Here is a 27,024-nt window from a genome sequence, read left to right as displayed (position 1 = left end):
TCTTGCGTTGAAAAGATGGACCCAAATACTTCAATATTTTTTTGTTTGTCTGTTTGTTTTAAGTGAGGCAATTGGGGTTAAGTGACTTGCCCAGAGTCACACAGCTAGTAAGTGTTAAGTTTCTGAGGCCAGATTTAAACTCAGGTACTCCTGACTCCAGGGCCAGTGCTCTATCCACTGTGCCACCTAGCTGCCCCATTTCAATATTTTTAAAAATTCAAAGACTAGTTGAAGATAATATTGGTTGCTATCATCAGATACATAAGGGGGAAAAAGAGAGCCACTGTCCAAATAGTTCCCTAGCTTCATTAAAAGTTGCACAGCCAACTACCAGTGCTAGGTGCAGTGGGTAGAGGAAAGGCAACATACTGCAAACCTATGTTGTCCTTACTATGCAATACATTGCATGCTTTATTGTTAACTTAACCTTTCATAATTCTGTTTATTATCATGGTACATTACTCAATATGTCTGCATTTTAGTACATTTTATGACTTGTGTAAAGATACTATTTTGCTTATGTTTTTGTTATATAGCCCAAATGAAGTGGATTGGTAGGGGCAAATTCATGTTACTAGTAGAGGTCTGCAGAATGGTCCCTTAAGTAAAGGGAGAACTGTCTGTACTTCAATCATATCAAAGGATTTTAGGAATCCAAGAAGCTTTCATATATGCTCTCAAGCTCCTTGCAAGCCCTTGAAGGGCTAGCTTTTGTATGTACTGTTTAGTTTTACATCACTGGCTTGCAAAGTAATTAAAATATCAGTGAATAAATTTACAGGTTGGCAGTAAATTTATGCAATTTTTAAAATTTTAAGTTTGACTAATAAAATATTTTGGAATATCAATATTTTCCCTTAATATTGGATGATTTCTATTGGAATAAATGATAGATAACCAATAGTGTTTTTGTGATTTCATTAGACCATTGATGTGGGAAATAAAAATACTTGCCAGTAGAAAAAATGATTACTACATTTTAATGTAACAGCGATTATTAAAATTTGAATATTTAAGTTTTAGTTGTGTAAATAGTAGTTTAAAATTTACATTGCAGAATTTGGTACAGCTTCAGAATTAATGTAGCAGTTTAGTATTTAGTACTTAAGTATGTCAGTGTTGAACTCCGTGTTTTGGATAATTGATTATGGGAGATGAACTGTCATGTGTATCCAATTTTTTGAAGTGCAATAAAGTCTAAGGATTCAAATTTAAAACGATGGTTTGGGGTGTTTGGTTTTTTATTTTATTTTTTTCGGGCAATGAGGGTTAAGTGACTTGCCCAAGGTCACAGAGCTAGTATCAAATGTCTGCGTTCTCAGGTCCTCCTGAATCCAGGACTGGTGCTTTATCCACAGCGCCACCTAGCTGCCCATGTTTGTTTCTTTTTAAATAATTCTTTAATAAGTTTACGAACCTTTTTCTCGCTGCATCCTTCCCCTCCCCCACTTTCCCATAATGATGGGAAGTTGATTACTTGTGTCACCCCCGTAGTCAACAGTTTGAAACCTCTGCCACCCCCTCTCCACTACAGGACAGAAAAAAGGCCAATAAGGCTACAGATTAATTCGCAGAATGCCAACAACGGGATACTGCCCATTTCTTTACACTTAGGTGAGAACGGTTCCCGGTGGGCCCCTTTCTCCTCCGAGCGACCAGCTTCCAAAATTGCGGAAATGCCACATTCCATAGATTTAAAAGCTCTCAGAGCGAGTACCCGCGCAGCGCCGACCGGCTCAGTTGCAAACCATGTGACTCAATCTGACCTAGAAAGGGCGGGGCTAAGGCAGCCACGTGTCCTAGGGAGCGTCTTCTGATTCTTCGTTCTCCGCTCCACTCCTGCTTCCCTCCCCCTTTCCTTCCGGGGGCGTCGGGTCGGCCACGTCATCCTGCTGCTCCGGGCTTTTCGGCTCTAGGGCCGGCGGTGAATGGTGGGAGTCAAGATGGCGGCCACGGCTGCAGCCAGTATCCGAGAAAGGCAGACAGGTACCAGCTTCGTTCGTGGCCCTCGTACTCCTCCTCCTCCTCCTCCTCCTCCTCCTCCTCCTCCTCCTCCTCCTCCTCCTCTCCCCCTCCCAGGCCCAGCTTCATCTAACGCATAGTCGCCTTCCGCGCTGGGCCGCCCAGCAGAAGCGGTGCTTCTGGTCTGGGCTGTGCTGGCCAGGCAGGAGTCTGGGTCCCGGGGCCCCTCCCCCTGTAGCAGGAAGAGGTGATGCTGGCGGGGGCGGCGGGGGCAGCGGGAGCCGGGCTCGGGTCGGGCTGCCCCAGCCTCCACCCCATCCCCCTTTTGACCAGTCCTCTGTCGCTCGACTTTCCCACCTGTTGCCCGCCGCCCCCGGGCTTCTCTTCTGCGTCCTTCCGTAGCATCCCGAAGACCTGAGGAGACCCAAGTGATCCCCTAGTGTTTTTTTTCCCAGTCCCGGTCCCACAGATATGTCTCTCTTCCTAGTCGGATAGGCGTCCTTTGGAGTAGTTTTCCCGGGTTCGTGGTGGAGGGAATGTTAGGTGATGAACAGCCCCTCTTAGGCAGCTTCCAGGGATAAAGAGACAAGGTAATGATTTAGGCGGCACTTCCAGGGACAATTCTTTTCCATACGTGTAATGATACTGTTCCTTCAGTTATTCCTGGGAAATATTTAGTGCTGGGGGAATTCACATTTCTAGTCCTTACATCTAGTAATATTGGTGAAATATACGTATATGGATTTTTATACACATATGCATATTTTCAAAGGTTTTCCTATTTCATTTTTTCCCCCTTAAAGATTCAGGTGAGCATTTTAGTAACTTTGGGTAATGTGTATTATGCGTGTAAAGGAATACAGTTCTTAATTGTCTTCAGTTTATGCACCAAAAAGTTTGTGGTACATATTGTTTTCCTTTTTTGCATCCTTGGTTTTATTTTTTAATTCATATTTTGATCTTTGGAGCTTTGTATTTTGTATTGAAGTAATGGTCCCTTCAAGATTCTTTTATCATAGAAGTTTACAGGCCTACCAACGATGAAAAGTAATTTGAAACGGACCTTTTGGAAGTTTCGTAAATAGAAATTTTTATATTTCCACTTGTTTTTAAAATGTGAATGTTTAAGGAAATTGGCAAATGAAACTTAGCATAACATCTCAAGGGGAATTTCAGTTAAGATGAACTTCATTGTAGCAATACTACACTGGTAAGTGACAATACCACATCTGTTATTCATTAATTTAGATGTTGAACTCAATGTTTTATGTCCCTAAATGAAAGTAAGACATTCATTTCTCTACTAATTAATTGCATAATAAGAGAATTTTTTCCTTGGTGCTTTTGGGAAATTATCTTTATGAATATGCAAGAACTTGCATTCTAGTTGGAAAATAAGATATTCTGCATGTACACAGGTAGAGTGACCTAGGACATTTTAGGCAAGAGTAAACCCAGGACCAGAGCCTAGAAGACATACAGCACAGGATCATACCTTATAGATGTCTAGTCCAACCTCCCCCTCTCCCCTTTTCTCCTGCCCCTAATTTACAGTTGATGGAGAACTCAGAGGGTATAAAAGACTTGCCAAAGTTTCATAAATAGTAAGTAGCAAAATTAGGATTAGATTTCTAGGTTCTTAGACTTTAAATCTAATTTTTAAGTTGTTTTTTAATTATGCACTTGACAAACCCTTATTGTATTTTTAAAGTAAAGTAGCCCAGTCTTGCCAGAGAACACTATTGTTACCGAGGATTTGGGGGAGATAAGATTGAAAAGAAATTTGTTTGTTTTCAATTAAGTAATTAATTTTTTTTTCAGGGCAATGAGGGTTAAGTGACTTGCCCAGGGTCACACAGCTATAAGTGTCAAGTGTCTGAGGCCATATTTGAACTCAGGTCCTCCTGAATCCAGGGCCTGTGCTTTATCCCCTAAGAAATTTGTTTTTAATGTTTTTTAACTTTTGTTTAATTTTAGCAATTTTCAGTACACTTCAAAGAACCTAGAATTAGTCACTGCCTCTACCCCAGTGGTTAATGAATGAAATTTCTTAGCATGATAGTTTTAAAACTTTATGAGATTTTTTTTTTAAAAGACAACACAAATAACTGTAGAATTTTTACTGTAGAAATATGCACCAATCAGGCTTCATGATGTATAAAGGTTACAAGTAGTTCTCAACACCTTCATTTGCCAGAATTCTGTTTATAAATGTTGTTTGCAACTTAATGTATCTTCTCTAGTAGAAACAATGTTACATGTCATGGTTAGACTCCCAGACCATTCTATGGAGGTATGCGATATAGTGGGAATGTCATTCCACAGACAGGTAGTGGTAATGGCATTGGAGTCTAGAGCCAGCTGAGACTTGGGTTCTTATCCTGTATCTGACATATAATAGCTTTGTGATTAAGGGCAAGTCACTTGATCTCTCTTTTTTCATTTGTAAAATGAGGTAGGAGGTAATGATATCTGTATTACCTACCTCACCAAGTTATAAGTACTTAAAACTCTTTTGAGGGTCTCTAATGATTTTTATTGATATCATAATAAGAAATGAGGGAAGAAAAGACACCTGCCCCAATTTGCCCTGCTTCTCTTTTTTTTCACTTAGGTCTCATAAAGTCAAAGATGTATGTATCTGATCAACATAGGTCTTTGGGTATGCAAAGGATTGTAGTAAAATTTATGAACCTCCCAAATTAACAATTCACAATCGGTTTTATAGGTCTTTCCCCATTAGAACAGAACAGGACTGGGCCTCTGGGGCAGAAAATAAAATAGGGGAAGGGGAAAGAATTGGATGTTCTGTTGCCATTGAGACTGATAGTGGAATTAGAGGGAATTAAGAAGACAGTAGAGGGGGCAGCTAGGTGGCTCAGTAGATAAGGCACCAGCCTTGGACTCAGGAGGACCTGAGTTCATATCCGCCCTCAGACACTTAACACTTACTAGCTGTGTGACCTTGGGCAAGTCACTTAATTCTCATTGCCCTGCAAAAAAAAAATACAAATTAAAAAAAGAACACGGTAGAAGGAAGAGTGACTTTGACATTTTGTCTTCCCTCTTCTCCCTTTGTCCCTTGTCCCTCCAGTCCTGTCACCCTGTCCTGTGGACTAGCCTTGGGACCAAGTGAGCCAGAGGAACTAACTTTGGGGAAAGGAGTTTGTGATAGACTGATAGTGAGAAGGGGAGGGAAAAAGAATTGCAAGTGCATCTGAGAAGTAACAAACCATTCTCTGTGATTGTTGAATCACAGATTTAGAGCTAGCAGGGAACTTAGATGTTATCAAGTCCATCTTATTTTACAGATGAGAAAATTGAGAATCAGGTGTTCAATCACTTGCCCAGGTCCATACAAGCTAGTAAGTATCAAGGGTCACATTTGAATCCAGGTCTTCCTGGATCCAATGTTCTTATCCTACACACCAGGTCACAAAACTTAGGTTTAGTTCAAGGATTTGCATCAATTGAGTTAGCTTAAACTAGTTTAAAAATAGTGCCCAAAGCTGTTTGATTTCTTTTGAAAAAGTATTGCATGATAATCTCCAATTAATGCATGTTTTCAAAACCCTCTTTTCACTGCTTAAAATGAATTTTAAATATATACTCTGGAATGGGTTTTCTTAAGCTCTATGAGAAATAAACTGTTTAACCTTTCTATTTATAATAGAGGTTCTCATCTCGAAGGGAACATGAGGAAGGCATAGTACCTTTTCTGAAGACAAAGCACAGATTTAGGTAGAAGACAGAAGTAGATCTTTAATAAGACTTCACTTAGGTCATTTTGTAATAACACATTGTCCTGATACTGTTCAAAGCACTGTCCACGATCTAACTCCAACCTACTTTTCAAGTCATATCTTTTGTGATATAGGACCTGACTTGAATGTTGAACCTGAGTTGTCTGTGTTGTGTGGAACTTAATCTATCTTCTCTGGTAGAAACAATGGTACATGTCATGGTTAGACTCCCAGACCATTCTATAGATATGTGATATAGTAGGAATATCATTCCATGGACAGGTAGTCTTCTTCATCTGTAAAATGAGGGACTTGGAATCATTGACCTGAGATTCCTTCCAGCCCAGAATACCTGATTCTCCTTCTCTTCCTGTTTTCTGTGGCTAGCCCAGGGCTCAGATCTCCTTTAACTCCCACTGCTTCTTTTTGGATTGCCTGGCTCTAGCTTGCCTCAGGGAGATTCTTGAGGCCCAGCATCTGTCTTGCTCCGGGCATTTCCCTGACAGCTCCACTCAACACAGCCCCTGCACTTCTATTCCCTCTTCTGGTGGTGGATTTGTATATAGACCAACCTCATCTTTTAGAGCCTTAATTTTAGGTGGCAGTGTATATAACATTCTTTTATCTACTTTATTTCTCTGGAACAAATTCATGAGGGTTGGTGGACTAGTCATCTACGTACTTGTCTCTTTTGGTTGTAAAGTTTCTGGAAAACTTTGAGTTTTATTTTAAGAAATCTATTCATAGGAACATAGATTGAGATTTGGAAGGGACTTTAGAAGTTATCTAGTCCAACACTCTCATTTTGCAGATGAGAAAACTGAAACCCACAGTGGAAATGGGACTTGCCTAACATTGTACAAGCTGTAAAGTGGCAGAGCAGGGTTTTGAACTCAGGGTTTCTTACTCCAAATCCAGTGTTCTTCCCACTATACCAGGTCGACTCTCAGGATAGGGGTGGGGAGTATGGAGGGTGAGAAACGAAAAGAGCTGAACATAGTCAAGGAGACCAAAGTAGGTAACTAGGACCCATGGGAGATCAAAGGAAGTATTGGGAGCCATGTAAGACCACAGCAAAAAGAAGTATAGTATTTCTTAGGTACTCAGGTAGGGAGCTCACAGTGTGTCAGCTTTGGCCTCCCTCTATCCACCTTCATTTCATCTAAGCCATGGAGCTCTAGACATCTGGTCTAGAAATGCCCAACAGAGAGAGGGAGAGGGAGAGAGAGATTTCTTTTATCCGTGATTTTTTCATATTCTGGCTTCAATGGTTGTCAGTCTTACCAAGCTTCTCCCATGACTTCAATCACATACCTGGACAGTCTTATCTTTGATCTCAGCATCATTCCTTAGTGTTCTGCTTTTATGATCAATCGTAACCCCTCTCCAATCATAACCTCTTAACATTCCTTCTCTCCTTACTCCTCACTACTTAGGAAACTTTTCTTCATCCTCACCAAAGAATGATCTTCACCTTCACTGCACTCCCTGGCCATTATTCTTTCTCTGGTATCTTTCTCTTCCCTTCTCATTTTTGACCCAATTCAACTTTGTACTAGTCTATACTCCTGAATCCCTTGGTCCTTTGTCCTAGTGTCACTTATGCCTTGCCAAACCCCAGTCTTGGATTCTCCTGCACCATCTATCTGCCTTCTCTGCTCCTGTTCAGGTGCTGCTCAGTAGAGCTGGAGAAAGTTGGTAAACCTTGCTGACTGGATCCACTAGAAATTGATTATATAATCTGAACTGAGCCCTTGCTGCTAAAAGGTAATCCATTATTCTTTCTTCATTGGTTTTCTATATTCCTCACAGCAGCTGTCCTAAACCTTATCTAATCTCTTGAACCTTTCATACTCTCTAGTAGTAGGAACTTGCTCTCAGCAGAGAACTTTATCTTGTACTTCATTGAGGAAATAGAGACCATCTTTAAGAGGCCATCCTTCTCCCCTATTCTATACCTCAGCTCTCCTTGATAATATCACCCCCCCCACACACGATTTTCTCTGTTAGTCTGTGATGAAGAATTGCTTTTTGTCCTCATCAGAGTTAATCCCCTTTACTAGTACCCTTGATTCCTCCTCTTCCATAACTCTGCCCACTCAATCATATATTCTTTTTTTTTTTCCCCAGGGCAGTGAGGGTTAAGTGACTTGCCCAAGGTCAAACAGCTAGTAGGTGTCAAGTGTCTGAGGCCAGATTTGAACTCAGGTCTTCCTGAATCCAGGGCCGGTGTTTTATTCACAGCGTCACCTAGCTGCCCCTCAATCATATATTCTTTTTTTTTTTTTTTTGCGGGGCAATGGGGGTTAAGTGACTTGCCCAGGGTCACACAGCTTGTAAGTGTCAAGTGTCTGAGGCTGGATTTGAACTCAGGTACTCCTGAATCCAGGGCCAGTGCTTTATCCGCTGCGCCACCTAGCCGCCCCCCTCAATCATATATTCTTTTTTTTTTTTTTTTTTTTTTTTTGCAGGCAATAGGGGGTTAAGTGATTTGCCCAGGGTCACACAGCTAGTAAGTGTCAAGTGTCTGAGGCCGGATTTGAACTCAGGTACTCCTGAATCCAGGGCCGGTGCTTTAACCACTGCGCCATCTAGCTGCCCCCCTCAATCATATATTCTTAACTTTCTTTCTCTCTTGTTTCCTGACACCATTGTCCTTGTCCACAAATAATCCCAGGTATCTTCCTCCATCCTTAAAAACTCTTACATGTCTGCTCCATTTCATTGCCAAACAGGCAAAAAAGACATCTTCACTCCTTGCCTCCATCTCCTCTCCCTTTGTATCTCAACCTTTTTGGTCAGTCCTTATTCTTCTTTGTAGGATCATCATCCATATTCTACCCCTTAACTGTGTGAGTCTCAGATCTATAATTTTATCCACAGTCTCAAATTCTTAAGTCCATGTTACCAACTGCTGGATGTGTTTAAGTAGACCTAGAACAGTCCAACATTTTTCTTATCAGCACCTCTAGATTGGGGCTGAGAAGTACTTCTTTGCTTCCAACTTTGCCTGTTTCCAAACACATTTTGCAAAGCCTTTTCCCAGGAAAATTGTGCCCAGGGCTTCAGGGGACCATGCTGGAGTCTTCTAATAAGTTATAAAATTGTCTCTTTCTACCACCTTGGCTCTTCTGGTGCTTAAATAGCTTGGTACCATAAGCATATGAAAAGAACCATTTACCTTTTGCCAATGGATGGGGTGGTAGTTGCATAATAAACATTTGATGGATAAACAGATTGTCAAAATTAAAACATTAACACCATAAATTCCATAGTACTGATAATATAGGTTTATACCTTAGTTTCCTCATTATTAGTGTTGTGCATAGTACTTGAGTATTGTGCATAGTAGTTAAGTATATGATGGTAGTACCAGCTTCTATGGAAGTGGCAGTCTTGGGGTTGGGAGGTGTAAGGCAAGACTGGTGGAAGAGTGTGCATTGTGGAATTATAGAAGCAGCAACCTTCTCAGTTCTTTTGTAAATTTGTGTTTTAAGTTGGACAGTATTTGGATTTTGTTCCTAATTAAAATGAGAGAGAAAATAAGACCAAACTAACTCCTTTTTTTTTTTTTAAGTGGCTTTGAAACGTATGTTGAATTTTAATGTTCCTCATGTTAAAAACAACACTGGAGAACCAGTATGGAAGGTAAGACATTTAATATAATGGGGAGAATTTATCTCTGTCTTTAAATATAAATGGGTTTAATTTATTTGATGTTGCATTCATTTTCTAGTCCAGATTTTTTTTTTAGTACCTCATTTATTGGAAGCCTATTTTCAGCTTAAAAAGAAATACTTTGAAAGTTGGGTAGTATTGTGTGTGTCCAATTAATTCTTTTCCTTCTTCATATGAACAATGTAACATTGTTCTGATGACATAGATGTTTTGAGATTTGGAGGAAAAGAACACTTGGGAGATTTTAACAAATTTTACACTCTGTAAATAAGATCAAAAAGCTTTAGCCTCTCTGAAGAGAATTGTAGCACACAAGAAAGTCCCTTATTAACTTTGCCATCTTCATGCTGTCTCACCACCTATTATTTATTGGGGAAAAAACTGAAGTGGTTATGAAAAATATTTATTAATACTTCTAAAATCCCTTGATTGTCCATAATTCTTCTTTGCATTCAAAATTTAAAAATTTTTTATAAACATTATTATTTCAGATTTTGCTACTATCTTAAAATAGATTCATCCCATAAAATGATACAACTTTTCATTTATTCACTCACATTTCCATTAGGATTCTTTATCCATTCATTCTCATCGCTTTTTATCTGATATGGTAATAGTGTGTACTTTGTTCTTGTAGTTCCATTTCAGAATTATTTAATGATGGTCTTTCCATATTTCTTTATGTTTTTTCTTTCTCTTTAAAACTAATTTTGGATTTGATTTTAGAGCTAAAAGTAAAGGTATAGTTGGTTTTCTTTGCGTTCCACGAGCACTATTCTTTTTTTTTTAATGTAAATAATCAGAGAGTCATTGAATCTCAGGACTGAGAGAGACCTTAGAACCCTACTATTTGATACCATAAGGTGTATCGGCCCATTTATATAAGTAGGTAAGAACATATATTTCCTTGAAATCTAATTTTGGTAAACTTTCTGTTCAGGCATAAGCCTTGTTTCTATAAAGCTCTGAAGATCTTTAGTTTGTCTCTAATGAAGAAAAAAGTGTATCATGATGCTGTCAGTCTACAAATTTTCCTTAAAAACAAGTTTTGTTGGTATTTTTACACTACATTTTAGCCTAGGAAAATGTTCGAGTATAGTAAATTATGATATTGCATCTATTGATTTGATAATAGTATATATTTTAAAATGAGTTGCTGTATTATTACATGCTTTCAATGAAAAATGTCAAATTTAGGCAATGCTTAAGAATCAGTGTGATTATCAAGTTAGCTAAAATTTACTTTGATATGTCTGAAAATTAAGTTCCTTATTTATCTTTCAATAGTAATACTATTTCAAAGGAATTGTTTGGTTTATTTTGGGCAGGTGCTCATTTTTGACAGATTTGGCCAAGATATTATCTCTCCCCTGCTGTCTGTGAAGGAATTGAGAGACATGGGAATCACTTTGCATCTGTGAGTGTTAACACATTCAAAATAATTTTAAGTTATTTGAAAAGAAATGTTAAGATTTTTCTTCTGCATGATTGTGATTCCTGGATATTTTGATCTATGATAGGTGGAACTGGAAATATGTGACAAAACTTTGCCACTGTCCTTTTTAACTCTTTTTGTTTTGGTTATTTTGTTTTTTATTGTTGTTTTTGTGGGGCAATGAGGGTTGAGTGACTTGCCCAGGGTCACACAGCTAGTGTCAAGTGTCTGAGGTTGGATTTGAACTCAGGTCCTCTTGAATCCAGGGCTGGTGCTCTATCCACTGCACCACCTAGCTGCCCTGTCCTTTTTAACTTTTAAGAGAGTTTCTTAGTGTGACACTCTGGAGCCCCAAGAGTTTGCTTTTCCTTTTTGGGACTACAGAGATGTGTTTGCTTAGCTCTTTAAGTTGTTGTAATTACCATATATAGGTACTCATTATCTTCCCATTTACCCAACTTCATACTCAGGATTATTAACTTTTTGTTTCCATTTTTAAAAATACTATGAAATTAAAACACCTCATTCTCATCACCATATGGAGTTATTTTGCAAGTCTTGTCAATCATACCTCTACAACATCTCTCACCAATCTCCTTCCTCCTTGTTCTTTTGGCACCATCCTAGTTAAGGCTCTGATTACTTCTCATCTAAGCTAGTTCTTAATCGGTCTCCCTGCTTCAGGTCTTTCCTTTCCCTACTTCAACCTCTCCATAGCTGCCCAAATGATAGTCCTAAAACACTAGTCAGTGTCAACTGACCATGCTAATGCCATCTTCAAAAGTCTTCCTTGGCTCCCCTTGGCCTCTAGGATATAATATAAACTTCTCAGCCTTGAATTTAAAGCCCTTCCATATTCTGGCTTCTACCACTCTTTCCAGTCTTATTTTATAGTCTTTTTATAGGCCCTGCATTATGGCCAAACTGGACTAATAAGTATCTCACAAGCTCTATGCTCCATTCCTTTCCTCTGTGCATTCTTAGAAGCTGTTTTACATGCCTATTATCCATTTCCTCCTCATCTCTGCCTCTCATAAACAATAACAACAACAGTAATATCAATTTGTTGTTCATTTGTTTTTCAGTCATGTCCAACTGTGTGACCCTATTTAGGGTTTTCTCAGCAAAGATACTAGAGTGGTTTGCCATTTCCTTCTCCAGCTCATTTTACAATTGAGGAAACTGTGGCATACAGGTTAATTAAGTGACTTACCCAGGATCACACAGTTAAATATCCGAGGCCATATTTGAACTCAGGAAGAGTTTTCCTGATTCCAGGTCCAGCACTCTATCCTCTACCATTTAGCCCTACAATTTTAAGCATATTTATATGGTGCTTTAAGATTTACAAAGTGCTTACAATTATTATCTCATTTGATCCCACAACAACTGTGGTTGGTGATATTACTATCCCCATTTTACAAATGAGGGAACTAAGTCAGACTGAGGCTAAGTGACTTGCCCAGGTCACAATAAACATTGTCTGAGGCTGAATTTGAATTCAGGTTTTCCTGACTCCAGGTCCTATGCTCTATATACTGCCAGCTGGCTTAGACAGCATGTCTTTTTTCAAGATAGCCTATGTATCTTCACTCCTGTAGCCTTTTTCTGGTCTGCATCCTTCATCTAGCTGTTAGTGTTCTCTGCTGCCACATTTACTATGTATTAGATTAGATAAATTGTAGACAAGTGGGATATGTGCTCCTTAGCCTAGGTAACTGCTTTTTCTTTATCTCTATATAATGTGTCTTGTTCAGGGTAAGCACTTAACGATCATCCTTATTTTCTTTGGCCCATTTGATAAATTTTCTGTAATCTAGCTTTGTTAGCTCAGAGTTGATTAAAGGGAAGAGATGAAAAGAGAGTGGTATAAAGTGAATTGCTGAAGGAAAGTGAGGATGGTGATAAGAAGAGCAGGGCTAACATCAGGTGAATATCATCATAAGGTGGGGAAGCAACCAGCTATCTTTATTTTCATGGCAATTATAACTAACTTTATATACTTCTCTACCCTTACTATCTCATTTGAGCCTTACTGCAGCTCTGAGGTTATTATTTCCAAAGAGGAAACTGAGACTTAGGAAGGTTACATGACCTGCTGGCCACACAAGTGGTCATCAAATTCATTATGCTGTACTGCCTTTCTAGAGCCCTTTCCATTTAACTTCTGGTGGAGAGTTGTTATTTAAGGCCTCCTCATAAGCATGAGTAATTAAGAAGAAAAATGGTTTATGATAAATGGTTAATTTTATAATTTTGATTTTTGCCAGGCTTTTGCACTCTGATCGGGACCCTATCCCTGATGTCCCAGCAGTTTACTTTGTAATGCCAACTGAAGAAAATATTGACAGAATGTGCCAGGTAATGTAACGTCTCCTTATTATTGACTATTGGATTTCATAGTAAATAATCAAAGTGTTACTGATTAATTACTTTTTTAAGAACAATCAGAGCTGGAAAAATTGTATGATTACCTTTTGCTTTTATGTCATATATACTTCCCTCCTTCCCTGCACAATGAATCTTCTCTTGTAACAAGGATTTTAAAAGAAATAATTTAGCTAAACTAACCAACACATCATTTGTGACTGACGCTACCCTGTAGTCCCTCCCTTTTTACCAGGAGAGATTTTTTGGTATCTTCAAATTTGCCATAAAAAAATATTGTTTAAGAGAATTTTTACTTTTTTAGTTGACTAATTAGTAGATAACCTGAGGTCCCTTGAGGAGAGCCTAGAACAATGCCCAGAGACCCATCCACACGTAGGGGATGGGAAATAAACAGGATAATGATGATTTTACAAAAGAAACTGAGAAGGATTGGCTAGACAGCTAGGAGAAGCAAGAGAAAGCAATGTCATGAAAGCCCAGAGTGGACAGCATATTCAGGAAGGAGAGATGGTCCATAGTGTCAATGCTGTAGAGAGGTAAGAAGGGCAAGTCCTTGAAAAAAGGCTGTTAGATTTGGCAGTTTATCTATTAGTTGACTCTGCAGTGGTGTAAATGGAAAGGACAACAACAAAAACCTGATACAGATTTTTGTAATTATAATGACCAAGCTTTTCTCTTTTGAAGAGATGAAACAATAGACATCCCTCCTTCATTGGAGAGGTGGCTGGGGAAACTATGGCTGAGGGATATTGCATATGTTGTCAGACTCAGTTGATGTTTTGGGGAATTTTGCTGAATTGCTTTCCTTTTTTCCTTCTTATTTTTGTTAGGATCGGTTATAATTTTTTAAAATTGCATTTGGGTTCAATAATATTTTGTTCAATGGATAAAAGCGCTGGCAATGGATAAAGCACCAGCCCTGGATTCAGAGGACTGAGTTCAAATCCGGTCTGACACTTGACACTGTGTGACCTTGGGCAAGTCACTTAACCCCTCATTGCCCCGGCAAGCAAACAAACAAAAAAAACCAAAAATAAACAATATTTTGTTGATAAATGTACATAATCTCAGCTATTTTTTCATCTGGACCTGTGATTTTTATTGATATAAGGAACCTTGGTGAGGAAACTCATTCTAGCAATACTGATTATCAGCTATTGTGTCGCTTAGGGAGCCAAAGATGCCTAGGACTCTGAAAGGTTAAATAACTTTCCAGGGACACACAACCAGTCTGTATCCAGGGCAGTCTTGAAACCAGGTTTTTTCCCTTGTCTGAGGCTGCTTTCTCGGTCCATTATATCATATTTCATCTCCTGGTTCCTTAGTTGTTGTATTTTTAAAACCATAATTTATAGTACTAAATAACTATGAGTCTTTCTGACTTTTTCCAATGTCACATTTATCCCTTTTTGTTTTTCAAGCATTTGTAAGCAACTCTCTTGTCCAAGTTTAAAATTGGATAGCCTTATAAAATCTTATAAAAAGTTTATTTATTGTGTTGACAGGATCTTCGAAATCAACTCTATGAATCTTATTATTTAAATTTTATTTCTGCTATTTCAAGAAGTAAACTGGAAGATATTGCAAATGCTGCCTTAGCAGCTAGTGCAGTCACACAAGTAGCAAAGGTAAGAATATTTTGTTTAGCTCTTCACATTCTCCATCAAAATTTAAACCTAAACCTCATGTTATATTGTATTTTTAGTAACCAGTATTCAGAATCTGAACCATTTATGAACATTTATATTGATACGGCTAAGTAGGATCCATCCAAGCTTCAGTGGTTAAAGGACATTCATAAATAACCCCACTGTCAATACATTTTGTACCAAGTCTAATAATAATACAACAATCAAATTATTTCTAACTTAAGTATAATAGAATAAATTAAGAGAGTACCTGTAAAGTAATACTCAGGTGATAAGTAGGCTTTACTCAAAAACTTTGAAAAACAGAATAAAACAAGTCCTTGTCTTGGGCTGTTGCTTTATATTTTCTTAGCATGAATCAGAAGCAACTCTCTGTTTTAATCACCCAAAGTCCTTGTTCATACTGTGCTGATGGTTGTTTTATCTCAATTACTACAGCCTTAGAACTCTTTAATCATGTGAAAGTGATGGGGGAGACATATCTTGAGATGGCTCGTTAGCACTGTCTTCTTTTTTTCTTTCCCTGGGAGGAAAAGGCAAATCTCTTAAAATGCTAAGCTTCTATTTCCTCATCTGTAAAACTGCCATACTTAAACCTCACAGGGCTCTTATGAATATAAGCAGTTATAAAAAGTAAGTGTCTTATAAATATGGTGTCATATTGTCTTTTGAAAGGAAAAAATGAATAGCAGATGCAGTCTTAACTATGACAAATGCAGTACATTATGGTCAGAAGTCAGCATTATATATTTGTAATAATAACTGGCATAGAGCATTTTGAGATTTACAAAGTACTTTACATACATCATTCTCATTTGAGCCTTACAACCCTGTAGAGGTATTCCTCTCCTTTCCTCTCCTCTCTTTAGGGACATGGGATGGTTGCTCTCCCCTCCGGCCTTGCCCCTCAGATCCTCACTTAGGCATTTTCAGCATCTGCACCCAGGTGCAATGGACAACCTGCACCTCCACCATGGAACCTGCAGCTTGAGTGATGACAAAGGAGTACAAGACCAGAGTGAAGAAGGCAGCTTTAAAACAAAAATCTATGGAACAAAACTGATAACTGACTGAACAAGTGCTAGAAAATGTCACACAAGATAACATGCACGATTTTGATTATATAAAATTAAGTTTTTGCATAAACATATTTAATGTAGTTAAAATAGTGGGGAAACAGGTAAATGGGAAAAAGTCTAAGCCTCACATTTTTCAGGGAAATGTCTCAAAATCCAAAATATATAAGGAACTGATACAGATGCATAAGGCCATATGTATAAACCAGTTCCCCAAAAGATAAATTGCCAAAGGATATGGGGCCAGGTGGTAAAGTGGATAAAGCATTGGCCCTAGATTCAGGAGCACCTGAGTTCAGGTCCAGCCTCAGACACTCAACACTTACTAACTGTGTAACACAGGGCAAGTCACTTAACCCTCATTGCCCCACCAAAAAAAAAAAAAAAAGATATGAATGGCTCAGAGGAAGAAATTGAAGCTATCAGCAACCATATAAAAATACTTTAAATCACTAATACTTAGAGAAATGCAAATTAAAGCAACTTTGGGATTCTGCCTTAAATCCATTATACTGTCAAAAAAGAGGAAAATCACAAATATTGGAGAGACTAAGGGAAAACAGGCTCATTAGTGCATTCTTGGTGGAACAGTGAATTGGTCCAGCCATCTGAAAGCATTTTGGAACTACATCCATGAAATTACAAAGTCTTTGACTCCACTATACTACTGTTAGAGGACTGTATCCAAAAGAGAGTAAAGAAAGAGAGATAGGACTAATACAAAGAGTATTTATAGCAGCTCTTTTCCTGGTAGCTAAAAATTGGCAACTTAAATATGATACCGATCTATTGGGGAATGGCTAAACAAAGTATGGTATATGAATCTAATGGAATACTACTGTGCCATAAGAAATGTCAGAATGAATTTCAGAGGAAATTGGGAAGGCCTCTGAACTAATGTAGAAAGAAGTGAACAGAAGTAGAACAATTTATATATTGATATAGAGAAAAACTGATCAATACAGTGATAAACTTGAGTGCAGAAGATTACACATGAAACAAGCTACCACTTGTCTCTTGATACAGAGATGATGAACTTAAAATGCACAGAGACACATACATTTTCTCATATGGTGAATGTGGGGATTTGTTTTACTGGACTATGCATGGATATTTATGATGAAAGCTTTTCATTGTTCCATTGTGGGGGTGTGGTTATGGGGCTGGTGGTCATAGAGGGGTAGAACTGTGAGACAAATGGACTATATGTGTATTATTAGTGTGTACTAACTTAAAGAAAAAGAAAATTTGTAGTAATATTTGAGCTGAAGGACATTTTGAAAACCTTCATACAAAGAAAATTCTAGAGAGGCTACAAGAAATTTCTTGCCAAATATCTATTTTGTTTGTTTGTTTGTTTGTTTTTTCAGGGCAGTAAGGGTTAAGTGACTTGCCCAGAGTCACACAGCTAGTAAGTGTCAAGTGTCTGAGGCCGGATTTGAACTCAGGTCCTCCTGAATCCAAGGCCAGTGCTTTATCCACTGTGCCATCTAGCTGCCCCCCATATCTATTTTTTTTAAAGCTTTTTAATTATTGGATTACCTAGAGTAAAATCCTAAGGGATAGTTATTTAGCTCAAATCTTTTTGTTAAGAGAAAACAGAGAAGTTCCTAATAGAGAAGATTGCAAATGAAATTATAAAATCTGAACTATATTTCCCCTACAGCAACAAATAATCTCTCTAGATTAGATTCTCGTGAGTGCAGTTTCTTTGAGAAAGTGGAAATGTCTCTTATATTCTATCCAGTAGGATTCAGCACAACCTCCTTTTATTTTAGAGATTCTTCATTGAATTTACCTGTGATAGAGGTAGATAGAATTGAAAATGGTGTCTTCCTTTAGTTCTTCTCCCTGGACTCCACCCTGGAGATCTTAGAGTACCTCCTTTGCCACTAAAGCAACAGTCAGAAGAAAACTATCTTAGAACACCTCAGTTACTAATATTTGATGGAGGCATTTAAATGTTTTCCATTTATGTACTTTCAGCCTTTCCATATATTGTCTAGAACATAAGCAAAATCTTTGGCATCAAATTAGTGCAGTAGATAGAGGGCTTGACCTGGAGTCAGGAAGACTTGAATTTATATCTTTGTACTTAATTAATTCATGTCCATACCTTTAATAGCCCTGTGATATTGAACAAGTCACTTAACTTCTCACTAACTTCATTTTCCTTATTTGTAAAATAAGGAAAGTACATAGTTCACAGGGTTGTCATGATGTTCAAATGAGATAATTTGTGAAAAGTACTTTATAAATGCTGGCTGTTACCTTGGAATAAATTATATTCTTATGTGAATTAAATTTTATATAATGTTACTTGAAATAAGTGGATTATTTTTACAGAACCTGGAAATATTGTCATATAGTCTTATTTTAACTTGTTCTTCCTAGGCTTTTGTCTCAGCTACTCACTTATAAGTCATATTCTGTCTTATTTCAACTTAAATTGTAATTAACTTTATCTTGTACAGCCTACCCATTCTATGTATTAAGATTTAAATTTTTTTTATTAATATTATTGCATTCAGAAGAGCTGTTTAATAGTACTGCAGTGTTTTTAAGTGTTAAATTTCCGTTAGGAAACCAAACGTGTTTGTTGATTTGTTTCCATTTTTAGAGAAACATATTAAATTTTATCTCCAAGTATTTATATTATTTATGTGTGCTTCTGGAAAGCTAGTTATTAATTTCTTGACCACAAACAGGCTTGGGTGATTATGATATTTTTACAAATACAATTTCAAATACTAGATTATTTTTGTCTACATATTACTGATGTGTAGTTGGGGGAGACATTTTATTAAAAAATATTTGTACCTATCCTCAAGTATTTGATGACTGTCAAGTCTGAAGGGGAAAGTATTTTTATACTGCGCTATGAAATTAAGTTTCAATATATATTTTCAGAAAGGTTAAAAGAAATCCAACCTTATAGGTTAGTACTATAGATATTGTCCCCATGCTGCATGTGTTAATGCTCTTTCTTGTCCTAATTTAAATAATATCTATTTTTTTTTAGTTCCCCTTAATGCTATCTCAATTCTTTGTATATGGATCAGGCTGTAAATGTAATGGAGTAAGCTGATTAAAAAGTAGGTCAGTCAGCAAACTCTTATTATTTAGTACTGTGCTTAACTAAGCCCTGGGCATGTGAAGAAAGGGCAGCTAGGTGATAGAGTAGATAGAGTGCCAGTCCTGGAATAAGGAAGACTCATCTTCCTGAGGTCAAATCCAGCTTCAGGTACTTACTATCTGTGTGATCCTAGGCAAGTCACTTAACCCTGTTTCTTCATCTGTAAAATGAGCTGGAGAAGGAAATGGCAAACCACTCCAGTATCTTTGCCAAGAAAACCTCAAATCGGGTCATGAAGAGTTGGACATTACTGAAAACACGAAACAGTAAAATATGAAGAAAGGCAAAAACATGGTTCCAGCCCTCAAATTGCTAGGGCTCCAGTGGAGGAAATACAATAAACAAAGTAGCTATATACACACAAGACATCTACAATATAAAGAGAAGATAATCCCAGAGGGAAAGGTGGGGTGGGGTGGGCTAGAAAACAAGTTTTCATTCAACAAAAAATTAAGGAACTCTTGTGAAAGGCACTTGAATCATCATTCTTACTTCCCATCATGTTCCTTTACTGTTAATACTTTCTCTTCCTTTTATCCAGAAGAGCCCCCTGCACTTCTAGTTGTTATAGGCCTATACTTGCGTTTTTCTCCTTTGTTAAAAGGTATGCCACTCTGTAACTTTGTTTAGAAATAGCCTTCAAATTCCCACCAAGTCTCTTCTTAATGTCATTTTATTTGACAGAAAATAAAAAGATAAATGATAGTCTAATCTGAATTCCATTAATACATTTCAGACATTTGTTTTAGAATTTCTTGTTTGTATTTTTTAGTAGTATGGATTTATCTCCAATTTGTATTATGGAAAGTTTTTTATTTTTAAAGTTCTCTAAAAATATGGTTGTCAAAACACAATTTAAAGTTTTATATTTAAGTTAAGTATCTTAGAATGGATATCCTTGCTTTTTTAAGGCAAATTTTATATATTTTTATTCATATTTTTATGTCATACCTACTAAATTAGGAAGTAAATTAGCTAGTTATTAGAACTAGTGATTTTTGTTTTTTAGTTCAAATATATTTTATCAAATTGTATTTGCCTTGACTAGAACCAGGTTTTAATAATTCTTTCAAAGATGTTTCTTTTTTTCTCCCTAGGTTTTTGATCAATATCTCAATTTTATTACTTTGGAAGATGACATGTTTGTGCTATGCAATCAAAATAAGGAGCTTGTCTCTTATCGTGGTATGTAAAAGTAAAGTTTATCAAGTATGTACATAAGTTTTAGTAAAGTGATTGATTTACTGTGATAGTAATATTTTTAAAATAGAAGATGTTTGGTACTTTAAAACTAGAATTGCTCATAGATCTATGGATATAAAATCATTAGTAGAACCAATGTATACTTGGCTATCAGCAGCCTTATGAATATTAAGATCAAAAAGCATTTGCCTAGTGCCTCTACACAGTTAGGTTTTGTATAGATTTTAAGACATAATTTCTTAGAAACAGGGCTTAGCCAATAGGTAATAAATGATTTCTAGAGCTGAAATAGAAAAACTCACATTCTTTGAAAATACAATTTTAAATTGTAGTGTAAAGTCTTTTCAGTTTTAAGTTACACATATGGGATAGCAAGTACACTAATTCATAGTTTTAATAAACAGCTACTTTGAGGCTAGAGCTAACTTAGAACTGTGTTGTTGTTTTTATTTTTAATTGGACCTTCATTGTTTTCACTGTCAGATGTGTTGTGAAATGAAATAACTGAAAAGATAGTTTGGTGGTTTAGCAGTTTGTCTCTTCTCCCCTCCCTACCCCTAAGCTAGGATTTCACATGTAGAGAGCTCACAGGGAGGGACGAATTTTACCACGGGAAACCTACCCTTCTCTGCAACTAATAATAGTCTTAGAGTTAGTTGCTTGTAGTATTCAGGGATGAAGTGATTGGCACAGACAGTATTTGTCAGAGGCAGAATTTGAAACCAAGTCTTCCAGATCTCCAAGGGCATCTGTTACTTCACTACTATCCACTACTCCATGGTGCTTCTCCTCTACCATTTGGAATATCAGTTTATTTGCTTAGAATAAATAGTAGATAAACTGAGAGGATTTCAATCTTGGCATATGCAAACAGTTATGTATTATGTTTTTACAATATAAATGGTCTAGTTCCTGAATAACCTAAGTACTTGATAACTGTCAGCAGTCTTCTTGTTTAGAATCTTATAGTTATTTGTTTTTTTTTTTAGTGAGGCAATTGGGGTTAAGTGACTTGCCCAGGGTCACACAGCTAGTAAGTGTTAAGTGTCTGAGGCCGGATTTGAACTCAGGTACTCCTGACTCCAGGGCCGGTTCTCTATCCACTGCGCCACCTAACTGCCCCTCTTATAGTTATTTTTGTTTTTGTTTTTTTTAATTTTTGTGGGGCAATGGGGGTTAAGTGACTTGCCCAAGGTCACACAGCTAGTAAGTGTCAAGTGTCTGAGGCCGGATTTGAACTCAGATACTCCTGAATCCAGGGCCGGTGCTTTATCCACTACGCCATCTAGCTGCCCCTCTTATAGTTATTTTTGAGAAGTCAAGTATATTTCTTACAGTAAGCTTCTAATTTTTTTCTTTTTCTTTCTTTTTTTCTTTTATTTTTTTGGTGGGGCAATTGGGGTTAAGTGACTTGCCCAGGGTCACACAGCTAGTAAGTGTGTAAAGTGTCTGAGGCCGGGTTTGAACTCAGGTCCTTCTGAATCCAGGGCCGGTGCTCTATCCACTGTGCCACCTAGCTGCCCCTCCACTAATATTTCTGGCCTTGCCATATTCTAAACATGAGTTCTTTCAAACTTTTTTTTGTGTGTGAGGCAATTGGGGTTAAGTGACTTGCCCAGGGCCACACAGCTAGTAAGTGTTAAGTGTCTGAGGCCGGATTTGAACTTAGGTCCTCCTGAATCCAGGGCCGGTGCTCTATCCATTGTGCCACCTAGCTGCCCCTAAACATGAGTTCTTAACCATTATTGTGTTGTGGACACCTTTGGCAGTCTGGTTAAGTCTAAGGGTCCCTTGTCAGAATAATGTTTTTAAGTACATAAAACAGGATTACAGAGGTAAACAATTATGTTGAAATACAGTTATCAACAAAATATTCAATTGTTAACCAAAAAGAAAAAAAAGTCTCAGATCCCAGGTTAAGAATCCCTGCTCGGTGTCTTTCTTTCTTAGGAGACAGTTTCTTGAATTGCTGTGGTTGAAAACAGTTCATCAAATGGTAGCTAACCTTCTGGCAAAATTTTTCTTTAATAAATTAAGGAGAACCCTCAGAAGACAGTCTATTCCAGAACCTGTTCCAGACACTGTTCTAGTTTGGTAGGACCTGCCAGCATTTGCATAGCCTTCAAGAACTTAGTCTAACCTCCCCACTATGCTGTGGTATTGGAGGGGCTTGAGTGAGTCACCCTGACAAAAAGTTGAAAAATAGTTTGTTTTCTGCTCAGCTCAAATTCAAATTAGGGATCTCTTTTTCTGACATGTATATTATGGATAATATAGTGATTTATGCTGATATCCTATCCCTATAATAGAGTTTGAGCTCCACAAGGGCAGAGACTGTAAAAAGATATTTTGTTTAATCTCCTTATCTTTCCTCGTCCCAGTATAATGCTTTCCATAGAGGTATTTATAAATGTTAAAGTTGAGGTTTAAGTAAAGTTAGTATCTTTTAAGTTCCAAGTTTTGTAATTGAGTTACATATATAAAATTGTAAATTGTGTAGTGACTTCTATTACTAGTCACTTTTATCTCTAATTTCCTATTTCTGATTTTTGAAACATGGAATTTACTACTGAAATTTGGCCATCATATTTTTTATTTTTAAAATGTGTCATATACAGCCTTTAGTATTAGAAATATTTAGTGTTAGAAACACTGTGGAACTATTTGAACAGTTGTTAATAACTTAATAGATTTGAGGTAAACCTATATTTTCTTACCTTTTTTCCTTTCACCAATTTCATTTTAGCCATTAATAGACCAGATATTACAGACACAGAAATGGAAACCATTATGGATACTATTGTTGACAGCCTTTTTTGCTTTTTTGTTACTCTTGGTAAGTTTTAAATTTTTATTCCTTCATATGAAGAAAATTTAATTTCAAATTTGTTATTCATCATGCAGTTGACTGAAGGATGAAGAGAATACAAGATACTGCTGTGCTTATTGGTGCCTATTTAAAAAATATATGTTTGACATGATAGATCAAAACAACTGGCTGGAAAGCTTTCCTACAATAAGATGTCTGCCATCCATACATCAAAATTATATGAAATGTAACAACTGAGAGAACATTGTTTGATTACCCTCTAATCCTTAATAATAGGTGAGGCATGAAATAGGTTGATACATCTGTGCCGCTCTCATAAGGGAAATGCAGCTTAGAATCTTATATGAACATGTATTTCCTCTCAGTGGTTAGGTTTTCCAAATTTGTTGATGAAATTCTGCTGATTGTTTCAAGTCCTGGGATGTTCAGAACATCATGAATGAATTCTATAACCACTCAAAAGAGTTTGGCCTTTAAAAAAAAAAAGTTTGGCCTAACTACCCATCCTATAACAACTAAGTGGATGAAGGATCAATCAATCAATTTGTATTTATTAAATGCCTAGTACATAGTGAGCTCTAGGGATACAAAGGAAAAAAATGAAACAGTACTTGTCTTCAAGGAACTTAGTCAATTGAGGGAGACAGTATATATACCAAGAATGCCTGTGGTCCGGATTTTGATATGTAATTGAGTGGATAGTTTACAGAGCTTGTCTATTAACATATGTAGATGGATAGTGGCAAGAGAACAGTAATGAGTTGGGCACAGAATTGGGAAATGAGGAAAGTAGGCTGGTTTGCCTTTGGAAAACTACTAAGTTTAATGACTCCAAACTTCTTTCTGAACCAGACGCCTATCTTTTTTTTTTTTTTTAAGTGAGGCAATTTGGGGTTAAGTGACTTGCCCAGGGTCACACAGCTAGTAAGTGTTAAGTGTCTGAGGCTGGATTTGAACTCAGGTCCTCCTGAATCCAGGGCTGGTGCTCTATCCACTGCACCACCTAGCTGCCCCCAGATGCCTATCTTAATACCAATATTCTTTTGTTGGTGGTATATGGCTTTGAAAAACAGATCACTACAGATTCTGAATAATGGAAAGTTTATATAAACGAGCTGCCCTGTGCCCAGGTAGTTATGAATGAGGAGTAGGGTAAAGGATGTCATCAAATAAATCTGTGTCCAAAAAAAGATGTTCTAGTTCACTAAGACAGTCTTTTTGCTCCACTGGCATCTTCCCCATTTCAAAACAAAGTGAGAAAGATAAATGTCCCTGGTGAACATTATGGGCGTGCATAAGGAGGATGCCTACATAATGGGCAGGCATGAATGGCTTATCTTCTGCATTGTTACAGGGAATACCATCAATTAAGTCATATTTGAATGAGTTTACATTAGAGTGCTACATAAATATTAACTATTATTATTTATAATTTAATCCACAACAATTTGTGCATCATAAGATAGCTTCCTTTTTTCTGCCTGGCTGTTTGGACCTCTGGTTTATCTAGTTAGTTGTGCAAACTGATTTTTAATTGTACAAACTCCTCTCCCTATAGAGTGCTTTCTATGTAATACTTTTTTTAAAAAGTCTTAGACTCTGATAATTTTTAATAATTATCACTCATTACATGAGCAAGAGCCACATTGCTGCCACAAAGTGTACTTACTGTGGTAAATGTAACTTCTAATATTTCCTTGAAGCAATAGGTTGGTTAGTAGCTTTCTATATGCTTCATACTACATTGAAGTTGTGATGTTTAGAGAGAAATATTTAGATCGTAAAATCATAGGGTTAGAGGAAATCTTAGGGATTCCTTATTTTAAAGATGAGCAAACTGTACCCCATAGAGGTTGTGACTTTCCAAGTTTATATAATCAGTCTATCACCAACTTTTATTAAATACCTCTTGTATGTCAGGTTCTGGGAATACAAGGATAATAAAAATGAAAGTTTCTCCTATCAAGAGTTTATGTTCTATCAAGGGCAACATGTATATGTGTATGGAGAAGATAAATATGAGAATAGAAGGCACTAACAACTTGAGGGAACAGAAGACTTTATGTAGAATTCTGCTAAAGTTGAGCTTTGATGGAAACAGGGTTTATAAGGAGTAAGTACTTATCAGGTATAGTGCAAGAGCAGAGATGAGACGGTTGGTTTGATTAGACTGTAGATTATCTCAGATTGGGGTAATGTATATAATAAGCCTGGAAAAGCAGGTTATAACCAGATCAGAAAAACTTTAAATATCAGAGGAGTTTGTACTTGATTCTAGTGGCAATAGGGAACTTTATTAAATAAGAATAATTTGTTCAGACCTGTACTTTAGGAAAATCCACCTGGTGGCCATGTAGAGTATGGATTGAAGAGGGGAGGGATTTGAGGCAAAGAGATAAATTGGGAAATTATTGCAGTAGTCCAGGTGAGAGACTACAAGAACCCAAACCGGTATGGTGGCCATGTGAATAGAAAAAATGAGATGGATGCAAGAGATGTGGTGATAGAATCAGTAAATCTTGGAAACTGACTGGATATGATCAAAGGTGATAGAGAATGAGGAGTTGAGAATGACTTCCTAAGTTGGGAACCTAGTTTATTGGAAAGATTGGAGTGCCATAGAGAAAAATAGGGAAATTCAGAAGGGGGAAGATGTTTGGGTATGGTCTTAATCCCCCCCCCCCCAAAAAAAAAAAACAAACTTAGATTGTATAACCAGTCAGTGTCTGATATGAAATCTACTCGGGTTATCTGATTCCCACTTCAAGCTGACTGGAAATTGTTTCACTAACTTTGCTGCTCATTTTAAACCAAATGCACAAAATTAAATGGGGAATGAATTGCCTACTTAACTGCTAAATTGTCTGTTAGGACATAATTGACCTGCCTATTAAGAGAATTTTATTGGAAGCCCTGTGCTTCCTGGAGCACTTCTTTTTAGATCTGTAGCCTCATTTTAAACCACCCATAACCCCCATTAAGAATTTTATTAGTAATTTTTAATGTTCAGTTTACCTAAATGGAAACATTTAAATATAAACAGTAATACCAGTATCAATATTACTTTAAACTAGGTGCTGTTCCTATAATTAGATGTTCAAGAGGAACAGCAGCAGAAATGGTGGCAGTGGTAAGTTGGGTTTTTTAAATGATTCATTTCATAAAGAGAATAAATTACATCTAGTGCTGTGTCTTCTTTCCATGGCTTTTTTTTTTTTTTGGTGTGGGTATTTAAAGACATGGTTCTATATTGCTTATAGAGTAAATAACTTACATTGTTTTTGGCCTATATAGATAGTACAGTTTGATATCTTATTTTGATATATTTCATTTTTTCCATTTTTTCCATTTTTCATCACAACTTATGGTTCCGCTTTTATCCTTCATACGTAGTTTTTTCAGTCCTTCTATTTGACCTGCATTAATGTTAACCTAACGTGCTTTGCTTATTCTTCTACTTCAACAAAGAATTGCATCTTTATTCACTGTTTTTTATTTATTTTAAAAAAGCTTTTGCCCTCAGACACTTACTAGCTGTGTGATCCTAGGCAAGCCACTTAACTCTGATTCCTTCTCCCTCCCCCCCCCCCAAAAAAAAACCACCAAAAAATATTTTTTGAAGTGTTTTGTTTTCACTTGGTAGCCATTTCTTGATATATATCCTACACCATTGAGGTGTTCATTGGAAGAAAGAAAAATGTTTGACCATAAATAATAATAACATTTATGTACTGTTCTTAGGTTTGCAAAATACTTTATCTCATTTGATTCTCACAACAATCTTATGAGGTCGGTACTTCTCCATTTTACAGATGAAGAAACTGAGGCTGAGAGAATTTAAGTGATTTGTCCAGGGTCAAAAAGCTAATAAGTGTTTGAGGTAAAATTTGAACTCAGGTCTTCTTTACTCCAAGTCCAGTG

General features: G+C 37.0%; 1 protein-coding gene across 2 annotated transcripts in view; it reads left to right on the top strand.

Annotated features, from left to right (window-relative positions):
- The first annotated feature begins 1,829 nt into the window (after positions 1–1,829).
- Positions 1,830–27,024, top strand: part of SCFD1 (sec1 family domain containing 1) — a 118,596-nt gene continuing 93,401 nt past the window's right edge. Inside the window, exons 1-8 of one of the 2 annotated variants that reach the window (XM_043984996.1) lie at positions 1,830–1,986; positions 9,283–9,353; positions 10,712–10,800; positions 13,089–13,179; positions 14,715–14,837; positions 20,168–20,255; positions 23,020–23,109; positions 26,178–26,233. In XM_043984996.1, coding sequence (XP_043840931.1) covers positions 1,929–1,986; positions 9,283–9,353; positions 10,712–10,800; positions 13,089–13,179; positions 14,715–14,837; positions 20,168–20,255; positions 23,020–23,109; positions 26,178–26,233 — 666 coding nt within the window. In that variant the 5' untranslated portion in view covers positions 1,830–1,928. The remainder of the gene's footprint in view (positions 1,987–9,282; positions 9,354–10,711; positions 10,801–13,088; positions 13,180–14,714; positions 14,838–20,167; positions 20,256–23,019; positions 23,110–26,177; positions 26,234–27,024) is intronic. The other variant, XM_043984997.1, reaches the window with a different exon arrangement.

Source organism: Dromiciops gliroides, chromosome 2, assembly GCF_019393635.1.
Source record: "Dromiciops gliroides isolate mDroGli1 chromosome 2, mDroGli1.pri, whole genome shotgun sequence".
NCBI lineage: Eukaryota > Metazoa > Chordata > Mammalia > Microbiotheria > Microbiotheriidae > Dromiciops > Dromiciops gliroides.
The sequence above is the reverse complement of the archived record's forward strand: the minus strand, read 5'-3'. Positions and strand labels throughout refer to the sequence as shown.